Source organism: Diadema antillarum, unplaced genomic scaffold (assembly GCF_040938485.1).
Source record: "Diadema antillarum isolate AM-2024a unplaced genomic scaffold, OU_Dant_1.0 seq00001027_RagTag, whole genome shotgun sequence".
Classification (NCBI taxonomy): Eukaryota; Metazoa; Echinodermata; class Echinoidea; order Diadematoida; family Diadematidae; genus Diadema; species Diadema antillarum.
Window position 1 is genome coordinate 76,133 of NW_027271861.1, and position 27,915 is coordinate 104,047.

The 27,915-nt window shown below is 39.6% G+C and overlaps 1 protein-coding gene across 1 annotated transcript; it reads left to right on the forward strand.

Moving 5' to 3' along the window:
- On the forward strand, positions 1–27,915 carry LOC139742845 (uncharacterized). Its single transcript, XM_071653360.1, has 16 exons — positions 1–187; positions 1,506–1,542; positions 5,124–5,612; positions 6,035–6,185; positions 10,866–11,008; positions 11,970–12,055; positions 12,373–12,466; positions 13,239–13,344; positions 13,997–14,086; positions 15,819–15,906; positions 20,670–20,810; positions 23,367–23,506; positions 24,087–24,299; positions 25,890–25,987; positions 26,593–26,711; positions 27,236–27,915. Exons 1-16 carry the CDS (start codon positions 76–78, stop codon positions 27,913–27,915), a joined length of 2,787 nt encoding a protein of 928 aa, XP_071509461.1. The 5' UTR covers positions 1–75.

Below are 27,915 nucleotides of genomic sequence, written 5' to 3' on the forward strand. Positions count from 1 at the left end.
GATAGTGTTAAGGTGACCGATATTGGCTCTTCTTTCATACGAAATTTAAGGTTGTCAACTTTTATACTCACCGAAATGGGCAGGAAGAAAGACAGATCCGAACTTGGGAAGAGAGGACCTGGTCGGAAGGCTCGGAAACAAGAGGAACCATTACTTCCCCGCCACCTGAAAAATTCAGCCGAAGCTGGTAAATAGTCCCATGTACTTCTATTCATGTAGGCCGTATGTATCAAAATCTGACTAGGTTATATGGAAATAGACCAAATAAATAAAGAATAAGATGTCTGTATTTACTGTAGATCTGTTGATGGATTCTGCTTTTGTTGTGAAGTGGATGGGGTCTGTAAAATTTTTCAGTTTCAACAACCAACCATCTTTTTGAATTTTGTGATGGTTTCCTGTGTAGCTGGTTGTGCAACAATTGTCAATTCCATGCATAACATTTTAAATTTATATGCACCTGCTGATGCACAGAGATGCACATGCATGCTTGAATATGATTATGAATCAAATAATGCATACGTAGTAAATATTCAATTAATTTTTTCTAATTTTTATGATTAATCCGTACTTAGTTCAAAAAATGTGTAGAATCTATAAGGAATGTCTTGTAAAAAAGTTTTACATTTACGTTATTCAATATTATTAGTGTCTAATTACATCTCATCAAATACATGTGTACATGTAGCTGCACGGTACAGTTGATACAGTTAAAGGGATCGTACAGTTTTGGTTGAGACCTAATTTCAGGTTTCTAACATTTTTTGGTGAGATAATGAGAAACCTATTTTGAAATATTAAAGAGCATGTAATTTTATGAGGAATTCAATGTTTATTTGATGAAAATTGGTTTTGAAATGGCTGAGATATCCAAAAAGGACCGATTCTGAGAAAGTGTGGGACCCACACTTTATTACGATCCCTTTGTTTTACTTTGTTTTTGGATGTTTCAGTCATTCTAAACCCGATTTTTATCAAATAATCTTTGAATTCCTCTTAAAATGGTATGCTCTATACTAAATCATAAGTGTTTTCTTGGTATCTCGCAAAAAGTTAAAAGCCCAATTCTCATCTCCACCAATACTGTACATTCCCTTTAAGTAGATGTCGCGGGTTAATACAGTTGCACTGTACACATAACAAACGTAATTATCAAGGGCTCGGTATATATGGTCGATAATCATTGAGAAATTTGTCTAGAACAGTAGGAGTACATTGCAGGGCCTGTACTAGTGTATAACGAGGTTCGGTGGTGTGACGTTACACTGTACGTATACAATGTATGACATCTTTTGTTTATTGCCATGGCCATGGAATGGGATGTATGTATTGTGAATTAAATTTTACTAAAGTCTACCCTAGAACAAGGTTATGCAAAGGTTTTGACAATCTCCAAGAAAAGAAGTTCGTATGTGTATCATCTTATTACTGTAAACAACACCCCTCACAAAATAAATCCTTGGAATAATTTACAAGTGGATCTTTGTTTGTTTGTTTGTTTTCAGGCAAATCAAAGAATGCAAGCAGAAGAGCAAGAAAGAGGTATGAACATTCTAAAAGTTAAATATTAAACAAGTTGTTTCAGAGAATCAGAATGGCTACACATGCAATATGCTTAGCTTTACTGCACCTTTTTGCATGATTTGGTGGACAGCTTTTCTGTACAATGTATATGGGCAATTCCATGAGAAATGTTCACTTTGGTGAAAAAATGAAGTTTTAAGTTTCACTTAAGTTCTCAAATATCCTAAGAAAGTAACATATATATAATTTCATTTTTCACTAGTCGCATCTTTGTCATTACAAAATTTTGTGTTTTTCTCAGTCAATGAAAATATTGTATGATGTGTTGCAATGATGCAAAAATTTGGCTATTTTTAAAGAGTTTAGTGTTCCTGTCTCTAAAGAAGGCCAGATATGTCCTGGAGGCCTTGTTCAGCTTTTAAATTATAGTCCAGTGTATATATCAACGGAAAATCATAACCAACTTCCTTAGCATTCATCAGTTTTTGACCCGTTGATCCTCAAAGTTGTGTGATTTCTATAACATTTGAAGCGTCATGTCCGTTACGTTTTTTACTATAAGTTTTCATAGCCAAGAGGAAATTAGTGTAAAGTTGCTGCAAATTCATTTTCTATGTTAGGATTGAATCCCCTTGCATGTGTGAAAACCACTTTTCTATACCACTTCTAGTTTTCCTGTAAATGGTGTAACGGACATGACACTTTGCGTAACGGACATGACACCTCATATTAGACAAGTGGCAGAATAACACTGTGGCCCAGTGAAACAGGGTGGTTATTAGTTTTAATTGCTTGAGGATAGTAGGACATTTCTATACTTGAGTAAATAATTAAGTCTGCACATCACTCAATAAAACAAAAACAAGCAGACTTTGCTTTCTGCCACTGGAAGACTCTTGATTTTAGATGATCTTGCTACCCTGTTACACCGGTTTGATCCATTCCCACCTCTTGTAATCCTGACTGAAAAACAGCAGCTGTCATTCCAAGGAGTATTTAGACAATGGAGTTTTCACTGTTTGCCTTCCCTTCAGTACTTTAAATGAGCACTTTCTACATTATGTACATTGTAGACCACATTTAACACATATCCGCCATGGAGTCGACACAACAGCCAGGAACTCCTGCACAAATGGATCCTCGTGCATCCAATGAACATGATCACTGATGATACAACAACAAAGAATCCAAATGTCACCATTAATTAATGTCTTCAATGATGGTGTTGCCTCATAATTTTTTTTTTTAAAGTTTGTGCTGCATCCATACATACCTCTCTCATCTCTATGACTCTATAAATCCACACCTTCCGTGGCACGTTAATGAGATATCACTTGCCAAGAGGGCTGAGAATGGAATCGTTTTGCTTTATTAAGCATGTTGACAGTACGTGTAGCTCTCGTATTGTCAGAGAAAGTTGGTCTGAATGCTGCCTATCCATTTCATCAATACAACTTAACTAGATGTACCTCTATGCCAAGGGATATACCAGTATATATGACAGCGCACAGCATCGTACAAAAAGCACAATTTTGAGATGTATGAGAAGATGTTTATCCACTGAAAGGTACACTGTATAATTTACAACCAGTTGGTACGGAAAGCATCCAGTATTTCAAAAAGTCCTACTCACAAGCTGGTGAGAATAACCAGTACACCACTCTGGCAAGCCTTAAGAAGTGCCTAAGCAAGCAATAAATTGATTATACAATTTGAACGAGTTGAATTTGCCGTGAAGAAAACAAGAAATACTTTGTTGCCCAGGTGACCACTCTACATGGAAATGGATTATATGTTGTGAAAATTCTCAGAAAAAAAAGGGGCTTGATCATTCACTTCTAGCCAAGAAAAGAAAGCATTTGTTGACAATGATAAAGTACTGGTAATAGCAGTGGAAGTTTTTACAATAGTCTATCCAAGATTGGATAACAGAGGATGATTCTACTCCAAGGATGACATTAATGCCAAATGAAAGAACTTTGCAGAAATGAAATTTACATACCTTATTTCTTTCAGATGATAACACTAATTTGATAATGGTACAGTACCAAACAGTTTTGTGGTCCTGTTTCATTGCATGAAAGTTGATGCAATCCTGAGTGCATTTTAATGATGTTGTATTCAAACTTTTTATTTCATGAAGATCTGGTTCGTTCTGTTTTCTTTGCCTATCCGCAGATATGGAGACATGGTCTTCTGTGTTGTACATGTATGCCATTGTGGTACTCTGGACATTGTACTCCATGTGCTTTAGAGTAGCTGTTAGATCACTGAAACCGGCAATAAAAGGACTTTTTGATGTTTTGTTCAAGAACATAATGTAGTTAGCAGTGTGCAGTTATTTTAATCTTTTTATTTTGAAACAAAGAAGTGAAAATATGGTTCAGCTTACAAGGGTGTCATGTCCGTTACGCTAGTGTATGATACTAAGTATCAAATATTAGGCTACTAAGAAAAAAATAACCATAGTATAAGATAGTAATATGTCCTATTTTGCTATGGTGGGTGGTAGTAACTGGAAATTTGTCACTAATTGCAGCTAGCTGGTGCAGGAGCGAATTTGTTTTATATTTCTTTGTTTTGTAAATATATACAAAGACTAACCCCCCTAAAATGATATAAATATAAGAAATATTACGTGATTGCAGTTATGATGTGTGTCCCTATGTTCTAACCTTACTATGCCAACAATTGAATATCTGCTATACCTTGTAATAAAAAATTTCTCCTAGCTTACAAAAAGTGGACAAAACTGTCATGTCCGTTACACTCAAAGTGTCATGTCCGTTACGCAATATTTTAAACTATTAAAAAAGAATGAACAGTAAAACTACTCTAAATTAGGACTTTATGAGTAAAGCATGACCTAAAGGTTTAATCAAGACCAAAACCAGCTGCATCTTATCCAAAAATTCACAGGAATTTTCATAATGGTAAGTAGATCAAAATGCCTTGTCCATTTAGTGTCATGTCCGTTACGCTCGCTAAAAATGCAATTTCTCAACAACCACTTGATAAATTTCCATGAAATTTTCTGTGTACATTACATATACTTAAATGTGTCTGATAAACTCAATTGGAATCTTTTGGAGACTCCCACTTTCACTGTGTGATGGCTTGAATCACAAAAAAGTGGTCTGAATGTCATGTCCGTTACGCTGGAATTGACCATATTGCATACACGTACACGTGTAACTGCATAAGTCTGTATTTTATTGTTAACCATGTAGATTCTATGATTCTAGTTCTGAGTTAACTAAGACTTAAAAAGAGCCAAATTGCTTTTTATTACATTGCCAAATTATTTTTGCACTGATTTCTGGTTGTGCAAAATGCGCAAAAATTTCCATTATTACAGCACCGGTAGTATATTGATTGTGACAGCAGAGTGAATTTGTTTGTGTGTCCCTTGAATATTGTTTTTCCCGCTTTGAGTAATTTTGTCAATTTTGTTTCTACAAAATTGTGTTTCTACTATCTTATCTACCTGTATCTCTCTTCATTTGGGGAGAGGGGGTAGGAGGTTACTACAAAGGTATGTTTATTTATCTTTCTTTACCAGGATTCTTTTCTTTGTGTTTAATGATCATATTTTTCAGAGCTGCAAAGAAGGCTGATAAGCAGAGTGGCCTGAAGAGACTAGCCCAGGGTCCCAAAAGGGCTCCATTGGTGAGGATGAACGATTCTGATGATGACGATGATGTTGAAGACAGTTTTGATGAACAGGAGGAGGAAGATATGGGAGGAGATCTGGTGCAGAAATCCAAGGGGAGGACAAAGAGGGGAAAGACATCGGTGGCTGAGGAAGGGGACGATAGTTATGAGGAAGATGAGGAGGATGAAGAAGCTGCAAAATCTGAACGAAAACCAATCAGAGGTGTGACAGCTAAGGGTAGCACACCAGGGAAGGGTTCCAAAGTCGTCAGACCAGACCTTGAAGAAAATGATGATGATGATGATGATGATGATGAAGGAGATGAAGAGGAAGATGAAGATGATCACGATGAGGAAGAGGATGAGTACGAGGATGAAGACGACAGTGATGATGATGAGATCCAGTTCAATATCAAGGGTAAACAAGGTAAGCCATGATTCTTCAAATCTCAGAAATGCAGAAAATCTGTAAGTGCACTGTAAGTGCACTGTAATATGAACCTGAGCTAATGGATACGATATGATATTATTCATCCAGCCTACAGGTGTAGTTCCCTTCAGTGTTGCTGCTGCTCTAAAGAAGGCCCTGTTATCTTTGTTTTTATCCATGCAGACACAGGAAAGAAGAAACATCTTAACATGTATTCATTGAAGCATACAGCATGGTGGACTGTAAGGAGTACAAATAAAACCATTCATTGCTTTGTTTTGTTGTTTTGTATTTTTTTTAAAATTTTGTTTGCGGTTTATTTAATTTTCTATTGCGGATGTGTCTTGTATGGTAAAACTAGAAATTTCTAATTGTTTTTTTTTTTTAACATCTAACAATATGAAAATATTGCTTCTTTTAATGGGATGATAAAGGTTTCACTGACCAGAACAAGGAGTGGTTGAAACCCACCAAGAAGTCAAAGCTTGCTCTGGGTTCATCCGACGAGGATGAATCCGAGGATGATGAGGAAGGTGATGATGAAGACGATGGAGATGAAGAGCCTGATGATGAGATGGTGAGATGAAAACAACAGAAAATGTCTTTGTCTGGTAATAGGATGCTGGATAGCAGTTTACATTGTAATTTTCATTGTGGGTATGTATTTATACTGTAAAACTAGAAACACAACAGCCTTTTTCGGTACATGAAATTTTCATGAAATGCTGACCATGAAAAAATAACAAATACACCATGCACAAGCATTCAGTGTTTTGTGTAGACAAACACTTGGTGTGCAGTTTACTTTCGTGAATCTTGGCTCCTTGCAAGATTCGCAAAAGTTTGTTTTACAGTTATCGCCTCTGCCAAGATAGTGTATTTATTTTTTACATTTTTTGCTGCCATTTTTTGTTTATTGGTCTGTTTATTGATAAGGAATATTAACCAAAAAGCTGTGAAAAGATATCGATAGAATTTTTAAGCAAGGTCCATTTTACATTAACCCTAACTTACCTGGGCTATTTAGCGAGCTTGAATTCCTGGGGGGGGGGGGGGGGGGCATTATGGCCCCCCCTTCAGATCTCGGGCGTTGATCGTGCAATCGCCGCAAAATTTTGCATGAACATAAAGCCGGATGTAGTCTACAAGAATTTTCAGTTAAATTTTCAAAAAATTTGCATTTTCTATTTTAAATCAATTAATTATGCAAATATATGCAAAAAACCTAATTTTCGTCTGTAATTGGCTTATAAAAGCTTATGGAATGCTGATTTTTGGTGTAAATATTCCTAGTGACATTCCAAACATTTGTGCGTAAAAAAAAATCAGTATCAAAATTAATTTCTTATGTTTTTTATTGTTTTATCAATTTGTTATGTATTTCTTTGTTTTTTCGAACTTTTGTTTTTGTTGTTTTTTCGCAGAATTTGTCATACACATTTTTTGAAGCATAATTATACTAAAATAAATTGATTTCAGCCATCAAAATTAAAAATATGAATCTTTATATGAATTAATTGAAAAAACACAATTTGTATTGACTTTGTACACAAAAATCACGTTTTTGAGCAATTTTGGGGTTGACGAAAATTTTTTGAAGGGGCGTGGCTTCGGAACGGTATGCCCGGGCGCGACAAATTTGGTCTCAAAAGTTGCGCGAGACTTGAAAGTAAAAAGTCAGCGAACGGCGCGGTCAAAGAATTTTGAGCGCCGGAATGGTCGCGGAATTCGTCGGGGGGGGGGGGGGGGGGGGCCATTATGGCCCCCCCCCCCCCAGGTAAGTTAGGGTTAAAGAGCAGGTGATTACATATTAGTTTGAGTTTGTTTGTTTGTTTTTCTATTAATGTGTGCATCGTTCTGTGACATTAGTAAGAGTACGACTTGAACGTAAGTTTGCATTTTTTTTTTTCTTTTGAGTTCCTCTAGCATACAGTGTAGATTGTGATACCAAGCAGTCTAGACATAGAATTTGAAACAAATTTTACACATCCCCTCCAACTAAGCAGCAATCAGCAAGCAAAAAACTCGCAAGCTTTGACATTGTGGAATACCTCAACAGTGGCACCAATCACGCATACATACTATACGTGTACCACAATCCAAGATTTATAGGTATAGACAGCGACCATATGCCAGTAGCATGCAAAAATGACATAAGACACTCCGCCGTAAGTTATTAAACATAACACAGCACTCCAGAGGATGTAGATGAACACACAAGTGCAGGTGGCACATTGTGAGTCAAGGGACACCAAATAGTGCAGTTACAAATGTTGTACCTTTCACTATTACATTCATGTACTCTGAGGTACATGTAGTTTTGAGTTGTGAATAAACATACAAACAAACCATAACAAATAAATGAATTGTGTTTCTCATTACTTAAGAGACTTCTTTATTGGCATTCAATTAATCCTCCCCACTCCAAACTTGCTTGTGACATGTTAGTGTCAGACAATACCACTCGCCTTTCACAAGGCAGGAGGTGCACATGGGCAATTCCGCAGTTAGGTGGACATGACATGGATAAAAGAAATGTGCCTCTTTATCTTACTTTTTAATCTAGGTATCAACTAATGCCATGTATGTTCACCAATCATTAAGGTCTTTCAAATTCAGTAGATTTTATTTTTCGTATGTATTGATTTCGCGAGATCTAAAACCCTCATTTAAAATGTACATGTGGGACTGGGGACGCTGAAATTCACTTAAATGCAAATTACAGTGGGTTCCTTTGAAATTTTTTCCTCAAAGTTTTGCTAAAGGGTAAAAGATGAATACATTTAAATACCCCAGAAGTCATGTGACATTTTGTCAATTATAAAAGGGTGAAATGACCTGCGGCATTACTCCGGACAAATGTAACGTTACTAACCGTAACGTTACTAACCATGCTTTTGGGGGTCTAGCTAAGAAATCATTGGTCGAACTGCTAAAAAAATTTACATGAACATTCGTCATGATGCAATAACTGAAATTAATGCAACATTTTGTTTGAAGTAACTTTAATTTTTGCACACTTTTTGTTGCAAGACATTGATTTTTTTGTCATGTCCTTTTTTCGTAACGTTACTAACCAGCCCTTTAAGTTGCCATAGCAATTCTAATATTTCCTGGATTGTATTCATTCTTTTCTGTATCATAAACCTGGGAAGGACGAACATGTTTTTGACATAATTTTGACTTGAAATGAATAAATGGTAATTTAGTAGTAAAAACAAATTTCTAAATTTGTTCAAATGTAACGTTACTAACCGCGGAATTGCCCACATGGAGGCCATTGCAATGCAATATACAGTTTTTACCCCTCAATGGCATGGACTGGGGAGATGGTGGGAGGGGGGCTAATGTTGGTTGTGTTGTCAAAGTACACATAGTCATGGAAACCGATTTTATTGGTTAAGAAATGAGGATCCATTGATGCATTTTCAATTAGTTTCAAGATGTGTTCAGTAGTTGGTGAATAAATCTCCTCTAAATTTGAATATAGCTTGATCAAAAAATCGAACTATGAATGTTGTAAACACATTTTCATTGTAAGGAAGTTGTAATTCAAATTAACTAATACAGTTAAACTCGCATAAGTCGATCTTCTCGGGACTGAGCAAAACACATCGACTTAGGCGATTTTCGACTTTTGCGTATTAGTCGAAAAAAAAATCGACTTACATTACACCACACGTTGTATATGTATAATGTATGTTGTCTACTCTGGAGGTGAGAGCTGGAGCGGTGTGCCCGATATTTGCCCTTCAGCAAGACACTTTATCCACATTAATGCAGGCCAGGGCTCCACACTAACTTTTATTTTGGTGGCCCGATCGGGCCACCAAAATGATTGATTTTTATTTTTTGGTGGCCCGAAAAAAAAAACAAGCAAAACTAAATCGGTCCTACTAAACATAGAAAAATAAATATTAAGTATTACTGAAGTGATACAGGATGGTACCCACGTCTAAAATAAATAAATAGAATATTTAATCATCTTATACCATTATTCTAAGTTCTAAGATTTAGCAAATAGACTTATAGATTATTACAAAAGTTGATGCCTATTTAGGTGGTCAAAATTTAAGTTTGAAATGAAAAAGTGGGAGCATTTGCAGACATTTGTAAACATCCGACATTTGTTTTAGCATCGTAAAGTGCCGAAAGTTACCGATATTTATTTCTGATTGTAAAAGCAATCATCCACCATATACAAATATTTTAACACCTTCCGGAGCCGAATGTTACCGTTAATCATTTTCAAATGTAAAAACAAGCAACCGACATTCATTCTAGGATCTTATGGAGCTGAATATCATCCTTATTCATTTCCGAACGCAAAATCAAATATCTGACTTTAATTTCAGCACCGTACGGAACTGAATCTTACCATTATTTATTTCCAAAAGTATAAGCAAACATCCGACATTTATTTTAGTATTATACGGAGTCGAATATTACCGTTATTCATTTCCAAAATTAAGAGCAAACATCTAACATTTATTCTAGCATCTTATGGAGCCGATTGTTGCCGCTGTTCATTTCCAAAACTGAAGGCAAACATCCGGCTTTTTTGGTGGCCCGGCGTGCGTTTTTGGTGACCCTTTTGGTGACCATTCGCGAAATCGTGATTCGATTCGCGAAAAAACTCTGTTATATATAAGGCATAGGTCGCTACACTCGGCAGGGGCTACAAAACCAAAATCTCTCGTGACTTCTTGCGTTACCTATCATTAATGTTAATGAAACATCGTTAATTTGTGCTAGGGATCGTTACTCATCGTTACTACAAACGTTAATTTTCCCAATCGTTAGTTTGCGTTACTAACGATTCAGGTGAAACCGCTTGCATTAATGAAACGCAAAGTTTCTTTTGGTATATACTGTATGTAAACAAAAACTGGCGTCTCGTGATTTTGACAGTGATTTATTATACATAAAATCTTATTCGACTTAGGCACAGTGAATTCAGTGGTTTTTCCGGGAAGTGTTCTTGGAATTTCATCGACTTAGGCGAGTATTCGACTTTAATAATTAATACACGTAAGTCAATGGGGAAAAATCGGGACTTTTTAAAATCATCGACTTGTGCGATTATTCGACATATGCGACGTCGACTTAGGCGAGTTTAACTGTATGTGATTTTTTTTCTTTTTGTTGGCATGTGTGGGTGATTGATACAGTTCTTCAGAGGAGGAATATTTCACTGCAGAATGAAAACTGTTGAATTTTTTTCCCTCTTTCCTCTTCCCAATCTCACTGTCTGCAGCCTGATGATGAGTTTGCAGGTGGTCTAGACTCAGATGATGACAGCGATGGCGGGGATGAAGATGGGGAAGGTGACGATGATGAAGAGATGCTGCCAATCGAGAAAGCTTCAAAGAAATTGGACAAGAAGATCAAGCGAGACCAGTGAGAAGCCTAGTTTATTCTTAAACAATTATAGTTCACTTTTTCAACCACAGAGAAGTAAAGAAGAGGCCTGCTTATATACACTGTATAAACAGCTTGTGTTTATATATGAATAGCCTATACACAAAATTCATGAGGCTTTTGCCATTCATCGTACCCAAAACTTTGAGGTTACTTGTTTCAGTTTTCTGACAAGCATGCCAAATTCCCTGCATTGACTCTACTCACAAAGTTCTTCATGTTAAGGATGTATGGTACTTAGCCCTCAGTGCAGAGCGTATTCTTGTGCTGTGCACCAGCAGCTAAGAGGACGATGCCTCCTAGTCCCATCCCATAGCAAATTATGTTGGCTGTGTCGATTATAAATGCATCACTCTGAAAGTGAACAATAGAGTTTGCAGAGGTTACATGTATTCTCTGCCATGTCTCCTCCGTGATTGACAAGACTTGGTTTCTGCTCATCTACTGCATCCACTCTCTTTTGTGAAGTCAGGGACATAAAAAATCTAATTACAGTTGATAGCCATGCGTTTCATGTAATCTCCTTTACTCTGGAATCAACATCCTAGGGCCATGTGACATGCCCCTTTAACTTGATGGCATTATTAACATATGTTACTCATGTAATTATACTACAGATGTATTGCATAATTGATGAAAATGATGACAATTGTATAAAGTATACTACCGGTATTTTGTACTCTGTTAATGAAATTGCAGAAAGTTGATGTACTTGGGAAAAAAAATGGCATACAGAGAATAAATAAATCAAATCAAATCAAATCAAATCAAATCAAATCAAATCATAGAATGTTATGAATACATTTATTGAATTCAATGTTTTATGTAAGGTTTATGTGCTGAACTTTGATAGTGAAATGCAGCAAAATGTTTAGAGAGTGAATGTGCATTGTCATATAACTGTATGGTTTATTGTTGTTTTTGTTGTCGTTTTCTGCAGGAAATTAGCTGACGAAGAGATGAAAATCGGCATCTCGCTGACAGAAACATTTGTTCTGCCCAGTGGACAGGAGATAGAGAAGGAAGATATCCTTTGCAAATCTAGATGTCTAGGATTGCCAATGTCCACAATACCAAAGTCATGAGTCCCTTTTTTAATGTCACATCAAATCATGACTTGATTTTTTATAAGTGTGTAAAGTTGTTGGCACCTTGTTTTGTTCCTTTTGTATGTTTAGATTTGATTTGTTGTCATGTTTTTGTGGTGTGTTTTTTTTTTATGCCTCTGCCACAAAGTGGTGCCGGAGGCATTATGTTTTTATGCCCTTCCTCTAAACTTTGGTCAGGACACTGCTGAATCATGTCCCATTGCAGTAGCGTTAAAGTTCCTTGACCTTTCACACCATCCCAGCCGACTGACCTCAGCCTAGTTCACCAGCGAATCAAGGAGATTATGGACGTGCTAGCGGACTTCAAGAACCGCAGAGAGGAGGGAAGGTAAGCCCAGTTGGGGAAGGAAGAAGACTTTTGGATGTGTTTCACTGCCCTGCGGAAACATATTGTTACAGGGATTACATTTTATAATTAGTAAACCCTTTACAATCTGGGGGCTGCAGTCTCATTTTGTTTATTGAAAAAAAGAAGAAGTTAACGATCGCATTCTTTAAATCGCATGTAATACATTACTCCTGCTTCTCTTAAAGGGATGATACAGTATTGGTGGAGTTGAGAATTGGGCCTTTAACTTTTTGCAAGATATCAAGAAAACACTTACAAAATAGTACAGTGCATACCATTTTAGGAGGAATTAAGTTTATTCGATGAAAATTGGGTTTGGAATGACTGCAACATCCAAAAACAAAGTAAAACAAAGCGATCATAATAAAGTGTGGGTCCCACACTTTACTAGAATCGCTCTGTTTTGGATATCTCAGCCATTTCAAAACCAATTTTCATCAAATAGATGTTGAATTCCTCATGGAATTACACACTCTTTCATATTTCACAAGAGGTTTCTCATCATATCACCAAAAATGTTAGAAACCTGAAATTAGGTCTCAACCAAAATTATACGATCCCTGTTGTTATTGGAAAGTTTTCAGCAACAATGAACAAGATGAGTGAAGACCAAGATGTCATCAGAAACACACAAAAAGGAGCCATAAGATTAAATCTTTAAAATAAATGTACTTGATTCTAACATTTGACATACTGCAAGAATGTATCATTACCTCACATCTAATTTTCTCCTTGGTCCCACTCACTGAAGACCACGTCAGGAGTACATCCAAGTCCTACGCAACGACCTCATGACCTACTACAGCTACAATGAGTTTCTCATCACGAAGATCATGGACTTATTTCCTCTGTCTGAGGTATGTGAAGCATTCAGCATAATTTCATATTAGATTTCACATTTGCCTTTCTGTAGCATGTTGTACAGTGTATCATTATTCTATTTGCCCAGACATGGTGTCAGACGGAGAGAAGGGGACATATGGTACCGTAAAAAAAAGCATTTCATATCTGAATGAAAAAGTGTAAAACAGTTAATGTCTACACCCTGATGATTACATCTGTAGCATGAAAGTTATTCATACAGAAACCCTAACTGCAAAGAATGTCAGTTGGTAAGACAAGGATTTTGAAGTGGTAGATATGCTATGTTGTACGCTGCCACCCACACTTAACCCATTGAGGATGGTTTGATTTTGCTTCAACACACATTTCCCATAGACACCTGCCTGAGTATACTTGGGACTCGTCCTCAACAGCGTAAAACAGCATTTTGTAGAACAGAATACAGATTTCCCAGAGCTTAGTCTTTGAGCAGCATGCTGTACCTTTGAATGTGTTCCTATCTCAAGAGTTGTCCTGGGATGATAAAAGTTTATGGTGCCTGACCTTCCAACACACCAACATTCTGATTTGGTTTCCTGCCAAGAGCTCCTTGATTGCCCAACTCTAAATCATGACATTTTCTGAGTGCACTCATTCTGTGTTATCCGCATTGTTTCGTCCTTTCAGCTGATAGAGTTCCTGGAAGCCAATGAAGTCAGCCGCCCAGTCACCATCAGGACCAACTCACTCAAGACCAGGAGGAGAGACTTAGCGCAGGTGAGTACCAATAAAAAGAGAGCATTCATATTAATCTGTTGGGGACGGGCTGATTTTGCTTTAACATGCATTTCCCGTAGAGACTTGCCCGAGTATAGTCAGGACTCGCCCTCATCGGGTTAACTCACTGACTAACATTCACACAGGAGTTAGTCTTTTTAGCTCACCTGAGCCGAAGGCTCAAGTGAGCTATTGCGATCGCTCTTCGTTCAGCGTCCGTCTTGCGTCGTGCGTCGTGCGTCGTGCGTCATCCATCGTGCGTAAACTTTTACATTTTCATCTTCTTCTTGAGAACCCCTTGACTGATTTTCACCAAATTTGGCAGGTAGCATCCCTAGGGGGATAGGATCTCAATTTGTTCAAGTGGGCACCATACTCCACCTGGGGGGCCCCCAGAGGGGCCCAAACTCCCCAAAATTAAGGAATCTGAAAAAAATCTTCTTCTCTAGAGCCAGAAGTGATAGAGCTTAGTTAATACTATGAATTTGTACATTTATGACTGTAGTTTCAGATTTGTTCATGGCGGAATCAGGGGTGCCCCCCTTGGGATCCAGGGGAAGGGGGTGGGGAGGGGTCCTAATGGGGCCCAAATTGTACATTTTCATCCTTTTCTTGAAAATGCCATGATGAATTTTCACCAAAGTTGGCAGGTAGCATCCCTAGGGGAAAAGAATCTCATTTTTATCAAATGGGCACCATGCTCCACCTAGGGGGCCCCAGGGGGCCTAAACTTGGACCAAAATTGTTAATATTCATCTTTTTCTTGAAAACCCTATCACCAGTTTTCACCAAACTTGGCAGGTAGCATCCCTAGGGGGATAAAATCTCAATTCCATCAAATGGGCACCATGCCCCACCTGGGGGCCCCAGTGGTCCCACCCCCCTCCTGTAAGGAATCTTTACAGATTTTCTCTAGAACTTGAAGTGATTGAGCTAAGTTAATACAATGAGTCAGTATATTGATGACTGTTGTTTCAAGTTTGTTCATGGGAGAATCAGGGGTGCCCTCCCCCCCCCCCCCACCCCATTGGGACCCAAGGAAGTGGGATGGGATTGGGGGGGGGGGGGGATATGTCCAAATGCAGGCCTAAATTTTCATCTTCTTGCTGAAGACAACATAATGGATTTTCACCAAATTTGTCAAGTAGCATTCCCTTCGGGATAAGATCTCAAAGTGTTTGAATGGACACCATGCTTTCCTTGGGGGCCCCAGGGGTCCAAACCTCCTAAATCAAGGAATATTAGATAATATTTTTCTCTAGTTCTAATAAAAAATGATAGGGCTTTAAGTCTTTTTTTCCCAAGCTGCATAATCCAACATTCTATAAAGTAGAGTGTACTTGGCAGGTATTTTTACGAGTGTGATGGAATATGTAAATGGACACCATGCCCCCATTCTCAAAGCTACCCCACCACAAGTTTCCAATGTTCTCAGGTAAGAGTCTGCAAGAATGCATGGAAGGTGAAATTGCAATACTCAGGTGAGCGCGTGACCCCAGGGTCTCTTGTTCCAATTCTCCCATTTGTTCTCTGAAATTTTCATGTTTGTACACCTTTGATTTTGCTGCTTTGATTCTGAAGCGATTTCTCTTTTAAATGGGTGCTCAGTCATTCTAGGCTCATGCAGTTTGAAGGGAAGAATTTAATATACCATCCTCTATTTCCTACCAAGTTTTTTGTAGATAATATATATTCTATTTTGATGATTTTACTTTATTTTTACTTGTTTCAGGCCTTGATCAATAGAGGGGTAAACCTTGACCCTGTAGGCAAGTGGTCAAAGGTTGGACTGGTCATCTACGATTCATCAGTCCCAGTTGGTAAGTACGATAAAGTGGGAAGGCTCTACTATGAGGCATTTCTGTGCACAGCAAGTCTTGCATCTCCAAAGCTCATTTGCACGTGATTGATATTAATCAGCCTTGAATAGAGACCAGCTGCCTTTTGTTGCCTAGTCTTTAAAGACAGAGAACTGAACTAGAATTGCATTTTCTGTCTCATCTTTGTTATTCAATTAATGTCTCACTCCTCCTCTCTCTCTCTGTCTAGGGCAGACATGCACTGAATTGCTAATTTGATAATAGTGTTTCATTTGTTGAAGGGGAAAAAAAAGATAAAAGAACGCGTTATGTGCTTACGGAATTATAGGAAATCACTTTAGCATCATAATTTTTGCAAGAGCTACATCATCTCCTAGTCAAATTAAGAATTTGCAGTCTTGCCAGGTCAGTTCTGACGACTCCTGCCCAACAGTTTATCCTCTGTGACTGTCATATACAGTGGAAACTCGATATAACGAGATGGTCGGGACCGAGTCATTTTCCTCGTTATAGCCGATATCTCGTTATATCAGTAGGCATAAAAGAAAGCATAATATAAAGACATTAATTTGCACATGTGGGACTACCCATCATATTTCCATCAATACTGATAACTTGATATTGTGTGTGAGGGAATTACTCACCTTTATGGGTAAGAAGATGTTTTTCGCCAGGAAATCCAATATCAATAATGTGTTTCGTATTAATTGTAGATGTTTGAATTTGTAAATTTATATAGCTTGCGATTGTATCGTGCAAGATCGTCTGTGGATTGGTATGTGATTATAGTATGGGTGTGTGTTGTATGGAAAGCTTGAATATGGTGTGCACAATGCTGTGTGTGTATGTGACACATTCTGTATGTACATTATTACTGCGTGTGTGTGAAGATGGGGAATTCCCTATGTAGAAAGCCAGTCACAGGATCAGATTGCCTCACACCTGCTAAACGACACTGGCGTAGCCAGGGGGGGGGGGGGGGGGGGGGGGGGGCGATGGGGGCGATCGCCCCCCCTAAGATTTGGACCGGGGATTTGGGAGGCGGAAAAAAAAATGCGTGTATACTGTATATGCATGCACATGAAGCGGGTCTCCTTTGCAACCTTTCATCAAATAAGATATTTTTTGAATATTTCACTCAAAGTGTGCACCAGATCGTTGAATTTCAATTCAAAATATGCAAAATCTCTTGTGCTTGGGAGGAGGATACCCCCTCCCAAACCCTCCCCCTCTGTGCCCCTTTCCCTAGCTTAGTACACTTTTTAGATTTACAAAAAATTATGAATAATTCTGAGTGCACAAGACTTATCACTTACAATCCAAAAACTCAAGGTTCCTGTCATGTATAAGGGGAATTTCCCCTTTTAATCGACCCTTTCCTCCCTCAGCCCCCTCCCCCAATCAGTTTTAACACTCGCCCACACCTTCTCCCTGCTCCCCCGCCCCCCCCCCCTTCCACCATGCATAGAAGTATAGACTGTGGCTATACCCAGATCGCTTTATTTCAATTCTAAAAACGCAAAAGCTCCGCGAGCGGGAGGAGGAATCCCCCTTCCTCTATATACCTCACTAGACTTTATACATACACACAGATGGTGCACATTCGGAATAAGAGCTAAATTCCGTGATTTTATCACTTCGATGAAAAAGTATTGCACCAAAAATTTGCAACAGATCGCTGAATTTCAGGTCTGAAAACGCAAAATCACCTTCGTGTGGGAGGGGATATGCCCCTATCTACACCCTCGTGTGCATGCTTTTTCTGTTTGACTGCTGAACAGACGGTATTCATGATATTCAGTGTAAGAATATTAATACAAGAAGATTATCTAAATGATACCATTTTATAAGCAAATTGTTCAATAATAATATACACTAAATTATACTGCAACTTTCAACAAGTGGGACTGTTTCATCATGTTAAAACACGCAAAAACATGCATCAAATTGCACCATTTGCAACATCAAAATGCAAAAAGTTCTTACTGTGGGAGGTGGTACACCCCCCTCCCACACCCTCCCCTTCCCCCTCGCTCTCTCCGCTCTCTCGGGTTCAGTCGCGTTCATGATATTCAGTGAAAAGAAGTAATACAAGAAGTGTATTTAAATTATAGCATTCTATAGGCAAATTGTTCAATGATAATCTACATCAAAATATACTGCAACCTTAAACAAGTGGGACTGTTTCACGTCGATAAAACGCGCAAAAACATGCATCAAATTGCACCATTTGCAACATCGAAATGCAAAAAGTTCTCACCGTGGGAGGGGGGACACCCCCTCCCCTCCCCCCTCGCTCGCTCTGCTTGCTCGGGTTCAGTCGCGTTCATGATATTCAGTGAAAAGAATTGATACAAGAAGCGTATTTAAATTATACCATTATATAGGCAAATTGTTCAATAATAATATACATCAAAATATACTGCAACCTTAAACAAGTGGGACTGTTTCAACTCGTTAAAACACGCAAAAACATGCATCAAATTGCACCATTTGCAACATCAAAATGCAAAAAGTTCTCACCGTGGGAGGGGGGACACCCCCCTCCCACACCCTCCCCTCCCCCTTCACTTGCTCCACTCGCTCGGGTTCAGTCGCGTTCATGATATTCAGTGAAAAGAATTAATACAAGAAGTGTATTTAACGTATACCATTTTATAGGCAAATTGTTCAATAATAATCTACACTAAAATATAATGCTCCTTAAACAAGTGGGACTGTTTCACGTCGATAAAACGCGCAAAAACATGCATCTAATTGCACCATTTGCAACATCAAAATGCAAAAAGTTCTTACCGTGGGAGGGGGCCACCCCCTCCCACACCCTCCCCTCCCCCCTCGCTCGCTACGCTCGCTCGGGTTCAGTCGCGTTCATGATATTCAGTGAAAAGAATTAATACAAGAAGTGTATTTAACGTATACCATTTTATAGGCAAATTGTTCAATAATCTACACTAAAATATAATGCTACCTTAAACAAGTGGGACTGTTTCACGTCGATAAAACGCGCAAAAACATGCATCTAATTGCACCATTTGCAACATCAAAATGCAAAAAGTTCTTACCGTGGGAGGGGGACACCCCCTCCCACACCCTCCCCTCCCCCCTCGCTCACTACGCTCGCTCGGGTTCAGTCGCGTTCATGATATTCAGTGAAAAGAAGTAATACAAGAAGTGTATTTAAATTATACCATATTATAGGCAAATTGTTCAATGATAATCTACATCAAAATATACTGCAACCTTAAACAAGTGGGACTGTTTCAACTCGTTAAAACACGCAAAAACATGCATCAAATTGCACCATTTGCAACATCAAAATGCAAAAGGTTCTCACCGTGGGAGGGGGGACACCCCCCTCCCACACCCTCCCCTCCCCCTTCACTCGCTCCGTTCGCTCGGGTTCAGTCGCGTTCATGATATTCAGTGAAAAGAATTAATACAAGAAGTGTATTTAACGTATACCATTTTATAGGCAAATTGTTCAATAATAATCTACACTAAAATATAATGCTACCTTAAACAAGTGGGACTGTTTCACGTCGATAAAACGCGCAAAAACATGCATCTAATTGCACCATTTGCAACATCAAAATGCAAAAAGTTCTCACCGTGGGAGGGGGACACCCCCTCCCACACCTTCCCCTCCCCCGTCGCTCGCTCCGCTCGCTCGGGTTCAGTCGCGTTCATGATATTCAGTGAAAAGAAGTAATACAAGAAGTGTATTTAAATTATAGCATTCTATAGGCAAATTGTTCAATAATAATCTACATCAAAATAAACTGCTACCTTAAACAAGTGGGACTGTTTCACGTCGATATAACGCGCAAAAACATGCATCAAATTGCACCATTTACAACATCAAAATGCAAAAAGTTCTTACCGTGGGAGGGGGGACACACCCCTCCCACACCCTCCCCCCCTCGCTCGCTCCGCTCGCTCGGGCTCGGTCGCTTCGCTCCCTCGCAGACTAACCGCCCCCCCTAAGATGAAATCCTGGCTACGCCGTTGCTAAACGATATGATGATGTCATGTATACATATGGCCGTCCCACCACATTTTCTGCATGTATCAGTGTGCGCACACACACACACTTACACGTACAATATGCAGTGCTAGCTGGAGTGCACTGAAGAAAAATAATTATGTGTGTACAAGACAGTTTTCGGCGCATCAAGCTTTACAATCTCGGAAGATGATAGCACAGGCGAAGTAAAGCTTTACCGAAGACATTTTGCTTTACCTCGCGATAGCAGGTTTGATTGGCTTTGTTTTTCTTTGTTTGGAAGTCACAAAATTTATCTCGTTATAGCAGATATTTCGTTATAGCCGATCTCGCTATAAGAGTAACATTTTACATAGACTAGTGTGGAGGAAATTTGGGACCGGGAAAATTTCCTCGTTATAACCGATATCTCGTTATAGCAGTGTTCGTTATACCGAGTTTCCCCTGTATTTGTTATGACATAGTGAGGAACAACTGGAAGTTGCCAAATGAAGCATGGTGGCTGCTTCACTTTTGAGTGATGTACAGTAGGTCAGATTTGATAATCATAATGCCAGAGGTAAAAGCTTCCAACAATATCAGAGTATGGAATTTATGTAAAAAGTAGAAATGATTGAGCATTAATAGTCAATCAGCTCTCAAAGGTAGCAAAGTGAACAAGTAATGATTGCTATTTGCCAGTCTGGTGGTGGCAATGCTTGTCAAATATAATTTTTCACTTTTGCTCATTCCCTTGTTTTCACTTATCCTTCCACAGGAGCCACACCAGAATACCTTGCTGGTCACTACGTTCTGCAGGGGGCGTCCAGTTTCCTGCCGGTCATGGCACTCGCCCCCCAGGAGGGCGAAAAGATTCTGGACATGTGCGCCTCGCCGGGCAGCAAGACCACCTACATAGGTAAGACTCCTTTGTGCTGGACATGACAGAGATAATGTGACCTTTTCTATTAGTGTCATTGGTGATTGTACTTGAGGGTGCTGTCTGCTGCCTTGCATGGTTGATGTCTGAAGCCCCCTCTCTCTCTCTCTCTCTTCTTCTTCTTCTTTTTTTTTTCCAACCATGTTTATGTCATTGGCTTATTGCCTTCGGCATAATTGGTAATTAAACCCATAACTAACTTCAGGGCACTGTTGCATAAAGTTGAGATAAAAACATAAATCAGAATATCAAACATGAGTAAGTCTCTGAATGCTCAGTCCCACTTTACATATGATTATCTTACTTGGGTTTGATTTCATGATTTTATGTAACAGGACCCAGTTGGCCTATTCATGAGCTCCTCATTTGCCAAATACATGTAAGACTTGATTTACTCTGATAGTAGCATCAATCATAACCAGTGCTCTGTTTTGTTTATAGCATATATTATTGTCCCCGCCGAACGAGTTCGAGCAGGGGACTATGAAACGGGCTCCGTACGTGTGTGTGTCCGTGTGTCCGTCCGTCCGTGTGTCCGTCCGTGTGTCCGTCCGTCCGTGTGTCCGTGTGTCCGTGTGTCCGTGTGTCCGTGCGTGCGTCCGTGTGTGATCAAAATCTTCAATTTGCTACTTCTCTGTCATTTATGAGCCAATTTTGATTCTGTTTGCTTTATATGATAGCACTACATGGGAGCTTTGAAACTTCTACACAGAATTTCAGTCATGACCTTTGACCTTGACCTTTGACCTATATTGTACATTTTGCTACAAAATGCTACTCCTTCGCCATTTCTAACCCGATTTCGATTCCGTTTGCTTTATATGATGGCACTAGGTGAGGGCTTCAAAACTTCTACACAGAATTTTGACCTTTGACTTCTTTGACCTTTGACCTTGATTTTTGACCCTTTTGTACATTTTGCTACAAAATGCTACTCCTTCGCCATTTCTAACCCGATTTCGATTCCGTTTGCTTTATGTGATGGCACTAGGTGAGGGCTTCAAAACTTCTACACAGAATTTTGACCTTTGCCTTCTTTGACCTTTGACCTTGATTTTTGACCTATATTGTACATTTTGCTACAAAATGCTACTCCTTCGCCATTTCTAACCCGATTTCGATTCCGTTTGCTTTATGTGATGGCACTAGGTGAGGGCTTCAAAACTTCTACACAGAATTTTGACCTTTGCCTTCTTTGACCTTTGACCTTGATTTTTGACCTATATTGTACATTTTGCTACAAAATGCTACTCCTTCGCCATTTCTAACCCGATTTCGATTCCGTTTGCTTTATGTGATGGCACTAGGTGAGGGCTTCAAAACTTCTACACAGAATTTTGACCTTTGCCTTCTTTGACCTTTGACCTTGATTTTTGACCTGTATTGTACATTGGCTACAAAATGCTACTCCTTCGCCATTTCTAACCCGATTTCGATTCCGTTTGCTTTATGTGATGGCACTAGGTGAGGGCTTCGAAACTTTACACAGAATTTTGACCTTTGCCTTCTTTGACCTTTGACCTTGATTTTTGACCTGTATTGTACATTGGCTATAAAATGCTACTCCTTCGCCATTTCTAACCCGATTTCGATTCTGTTTGCTTTATGTGATGGCACTAGGTGAGGGCTTCAAAACTTTTACACAGAATTTTGACCTTTGACTTCTTTGACCTTTGACCTTGATTTTTTACCTATATTGCACATTTTGCTACAAAATGCTACTTCCGGCGGGGACATATATTACGCACCGCGTAATTTCTACTTTTCCTTGTATTTCTATTAGAATGGAAAGTGTTGACCTGGAAAAAATTCTCATCCCAAGATATTCTCTAACACACTGCAGAGAACCGATTGCTTTCTGTTTGGTATCCCTTTTGCGTAGTTGTGGAAAGAAGTATTTTTACAATGCAAATTTGCCTGCATTGCTATTTCTTTGATTCGTCTGGATGACATGAAGAGCGCCATCTACAGTGCACTGGCATACACGGGTTTATGCTTAGCCATCCAGTGGTGTGTGAAACCAGACAGACCAAACTCTGCATTGCAATCAACACTGTACAGTATGTCTCAGTAAGATTTGATAGTGGGAGAGGAACAAAGGCATTATTAGATATAAGCAATTATTCCCTCTCTTAAATATTTGCTGGCATGCTCATGACCCTTGATGTGCCTAGATACTTCACTTTACTTGTCAAGCTTTCTCATCAGCATTTCAAAATTACATCCAAACTGAACCTAGATTGTAGTTGCAAAAAAAGCCAGCCCACTCAGGTGTAGCGATGTGCCTCCGTCCAACAGAAAGGACAAGGTGACACAATAAGGATTAGGGGGGGGGGGGGGGGGGAGGGGGGGGGGGGGGTGAGGTAAAGAACAAAGCACTCCAGTGTGCATGGCAGGTGTTCACCAAAGTGGGGCAAGGGTTAAACAAACTCAGCCAAGCAAAGTATAATGTCCATATATTCAGGCATAAACCAAGGTGATGGAAAATTGTTTTGATTTGTGAAATTTTTAAGAGTCAAATTTGCTGTTTTTCAGCTGCTCTGATGAAGAACACAGGGATGCTGTTTGCCAACGACGCCAACAAGAAGAGGGTGAAGGCCCTCGTGGGAAACATCCACCGCTGTGGCATCACCAACACCGTCGTCTGCAATGAGGATGGAAAGTCCTTCCCCAAGGTAGGTGTTACTCCAGAAAATATCCCCCCCCCGGAAATATTTATTATGGTGAGACCCCACTCTCTAGCTCAAGTGTATGTCAAGCCAACTGGCCTGTTTCAAGTTTCAATAGAGTTAGCTAAGAAATCAGAAGATTGCAGAATTGTTGGGCATTGTCATGCATCCATTGATAGCGGTTTTAATCACAATTATAAAAATGATATGGTGATGATATCATCCGATTATACAATTGCATTGCTCTTTCTTTTTCTGCATCTCCGCTCCTCCTCTCCCATTCTATGACCCTACCATTAATCCCTCATCCATCTCCATTCCCTCCATCACCATTCTCTAACATTCCATCTTTCAACCATTAATTTCCCCTTCACTCTTTTGTTTCCTCTTCCACCATTCATCTCTCTTCCATGTCCCTACCATCCACATTCCATCCTCCTATCACTAATCTCACTTCAATTTCCCCTCTCCTCTCATATTTCATGCTCCTATTCTCCTAATCCCCCCTCCCCTCCTCCTTGTCCTCCTTTTCCCTTCCTTATCCCCCACCACTCTTCCATTCACCCCTTCCCTCACTCCCACGCAGGTGATGGGAGGATTCGACAGGGTGCTCCTGGATGCCCCCTGCAGTGGGACAGGGGTCATCTCCAAGGATACGGCAGTCAAGCTCAGCAAAGATGAGACGGACATCCAGCGCTGCTCTCACCTCCAGAAGGAGCTTATCCTGGCGGCCATCGACGCCATCGATGCCCGCTCCAAGACAGGTGGCTACCTTGTCTACTCGACCTGCTCAATCATGGTAAAGCTATGCTTCCAAGTCTGCTTGTGAATTTAAGGGAGGTTTTGTGAAACAAGAAGCTTGGTCTCTTTATGCCAAACTATGCATAGTTTCACTACTTGGTACTTAGCTTCGCACAGTTTGAGTAGTGTGACTGCAAAGTTCTCATGAAGTCACCAGTAAAACTTCCCATGAAACTTCCTCCGCATACCTGGGAAGTTTCTCGGTTCATATCATACGTAGTTTTATGCAGTGTGACTGCGAGCTGCCTAAAGTTCAATAAACACCATGAAGCCACAATCGATCCATTCAATGTTATTTACTCCTGTAGTGCATTCTTTTGTACACTGCAGTGCATTTGCATTTTTTTCCTGCTAGAGATCAATCCTATTAAACTGAAACTATGCTTAGTTTTGTCTGTAGCATGACCACATGCTCAAACTTCTGGAAATTATTGGGAAGCAAGCTCTGCATAGTTTTGAGTAGTGTGATTGTGGCTATAGATATCATTCATGTCCTTTACAAGAGTACATAAAATCTTAATCATTTAGAAATCTTTGCATGTTGTGATGCATATAGCACAAAAGTATCTTACAATGTACTGATTTAACCCTATTTAAACTGGGATATTTGAGACCAAGTTTTTACAAGGGGGGGGGGGGGTCAATTTAACCCCCTTCAGATCTTGGCCACCGATCATGCGATCGCCACAAAATTTTGCCTGAACATAGAGCCAGATGTCAACTACAAGATCACATGGTCATACAATAGAAAAATGTTGAATTTATATTTGTTAATAAATTAATTATGCAAATTTACGCAGGAAATCATATTTTCACCTATAACTCCATCAAAAAGAATGAAGGATTGCTAAATTTTTGTGTCAGAGTTCCTCGAGACACGTCAAACAATTTTGTTTTTTATTGTTTTGTTAATTTCTTATGTTTCTTATTGTTTTTTCGACTTTTTGTTTTCTATTGTTTTTTTTGCCAAAATTTGTTGCAGGCACTTTTCTAGCTTTTCTACATTAGCATTGAATAGTATCAATGTTCAAAAATTAAAATAATCTAATTTGAATCAATTAAACAAAAAAAAACACAATTTGCATTCTTTGGATTTGCACACGATATCGTGAATATGAGCTGTTTTGGGGTTGACATGCATATGCAAAACATTGCGTAACTTCAGAACGGTGTACCTGGACGTCGCAAATTTGGTCTCAAAATATGCGGGAGACTTTAATGAAAAAAGTAATGAAACAACGTGGTAAAATCTTTGCACATTAAGGAATTATTGCGCGAAATGTTGAGGGGGTCAATTTGCCCCCCCCCCCCCCCCCGTTAAAATAGGGTTAAGAGGCACCAAGTTTAATGAGGGGAATCTAGTGGTCCTTATTTTCTAGTATCAGTACTGTATTTTAGGTGGTCTCTTATATAGTGCATTTACAACAAGTTACATTTGTAATTAAGTAAAATCGGCAATCCTGGCAGCGTTCTTATGATGAGGTTTTCCTGTATGTTATAACTTCTGCTCAGACAAGAGTATGTGTTGAGTATTCCATATCTGTAATGTGTTTCATCTACCACACCTCTCTCCTTGTTCCACGCACAGGTGGAGGAGAATGAGTGGGTGGTTGACTATGCCTTGAAGAAGCGCGATGTGAAGCTGGTTCCCACAGGTGTGGATTTTGGCCAGGATGGCTTTTCAAGGTAAGCCATACTCTGCTTTGCAATATGCTGCTGAGATTAGTTAGTTTTGAATTTGCAGTAGTGTTACATGGATGACAAACAAACAGTGCCTTGGAGACAGATGATTCTTGGCAAGGGTGGGAGCGAAGTGGTTAAAACCCACTGCTGCAACTACAGCTGGGTCTGTCAGACAGTGTGTCATCCTATTTATGCAGATTATGCTGTCCACTTGTTCACTTGTTCCCTCACAGTTAGTCTCTTTTTCAGCCTTGAAGCCTTGTCAAAAGGTTACCTGCCCCCATGATCTTTTGACAACATGTATGTTTCGTGATGCATATTTACATCGCTTTTTAGAGCAACGTAATTGGCAACTACAGAAACCATGTGAAGTTGTTAAGTTAAACTGAAATGTACCCTTCATTCAAAGACCCTTTTGAAATCAGCTCTTGCTATGGCTGCAAGGGTAATCCTTCCCACGAGTGGAGCATGAATGGATAATTTTAAAAAGATAAATAGCCTTTCCCTGTGGAAAGGAAAAATGGGGGAGGGGGCTCACATGATCAAGTACTTTGACCACCCCACAGCATGTGTGTTAATCATATCAAATTTCATTTTGCCTGTTACAGATTCAAGGGACGTCACTTCCATCCGTCGCTGAAGCTGACCAAGAGAATCTACCCACACACTCACAATATGGATGGGTTCTTCATTGCCAAGTTAAAGAAAATCTCCAACAAAGTTCCTGGTAAGCTATCTTCATTTCATAGTCATGCAACAAGTTCCAGTCCCGACTTTGGAGCTCGTTTACTTTTTAAAACCTTCATTTGCTTTGAGTATCGATTGGCACAGAAAACCCAATAGCAGTGTATATTGTTGTCTCTGACACAGAAGTGGTTGATATTTGCATGCACCTGTAGTTGTTCCTTCTCAATTGTATTTGTATGTTCGTATGTTTGTTTGAGTGCTGCTCATGGTTCTCTTTGTATTTGGGAAGGGTATCTCACGTTTTCAGAATTAATCGCTGAATTTGTGGAGAGGCATTATCTTTTTCTTTTTCTGTAGTTCTGTTTCTCTTTTCTTTACTCTATGCATCTTGTATTTTTTGTATATGCCAATGTTTTCATACTGATTCATGTAAACCGACTGCAATACAGCCTTCAGACTGCTATGGATGTTCCCCAATAAAAACACCTTTTCACCACCTTTTCACCTTTTGTACGGTGCCTTTCTCAGCAAAATTTTCACTTGCCTTCTCTTTATTTGCATCAGATGCAACCAAACAGGGCACAAATACCCAGGAAGATGCAGATAGTACCGAGCCCATGGAGACGGTGCAGAACGGCAGGGACAGTGACACACCAACAGCTGCCTCCAACCCCAAGACGACTCCACGAGGGAAGAAGCAGAAGGCGGCAGAGAAACAATCGCCGTCGCCGGGGAAACCAAACGGAGAGGTGAGCGGCGCAAAGTCGCGGGATGCGCAGAGCGGCAAAGGGAACATCAAGAATCACCAACAGGGAGAGAGGATGGGGAAGAAAAGGACGATGTCGCCAGCAGTTGAAAAGAGGAATAAGAAAAGGAAAGATGGGAAAGTAGTATCCACACCGAGCAGAGAGAAGAAAGTTGGCAACATTGGAGCAAAGCCAGTGGAAGAGGACGTAACCTCAAAGGTTGAAACAAGTGACAGTGTTGGGAAGAGGAGTGTTAAAACCCCCAAGAAGAGTGAGAAGGTACCTCAAAGTGATGAGGAGAAGAGGAAAGTGGATGAAGTGAAGAAGAGCGGATGGACAGTGACACCGGTGAAGGAGAAGTCGAAGAAGAAGAGGATGAGCGGCACTCCGAGAGCCGGTGCGCCGAGGCCAAAGAGCTTCGGGGGGAGGTTAGACGCCATTCTGGCGGCTAGGAGGGAGAAGAAAAGAAGGCAGTCTGCTGGGGCTGCAGCCGACTAG

Bases quoted from the DNA above. Each gene is read 5' to 3' on its own strand.
- LOC139742845 (XM_071653360.1), top strand. From the start codon at position 76: ATGGGCAGGAAGAAAGACAGATCCGAACTTGGGAAGAGAGGACCTGGT. The intron at 12,056-12,372 runs ATATCCTTTGCA...GACCTTTCACAC, and splicing joins ACAGGAGATAGAGAAGGAAG to CATCCCAGCCGACTGACCTC. The intron at 15,907-20,669 runs GTAAGTACGATA...ATCCTTCCACAG, and splicing joins CGATTCATCAGTCCCAGTTG to GAGCCACACCAGAATACCTT.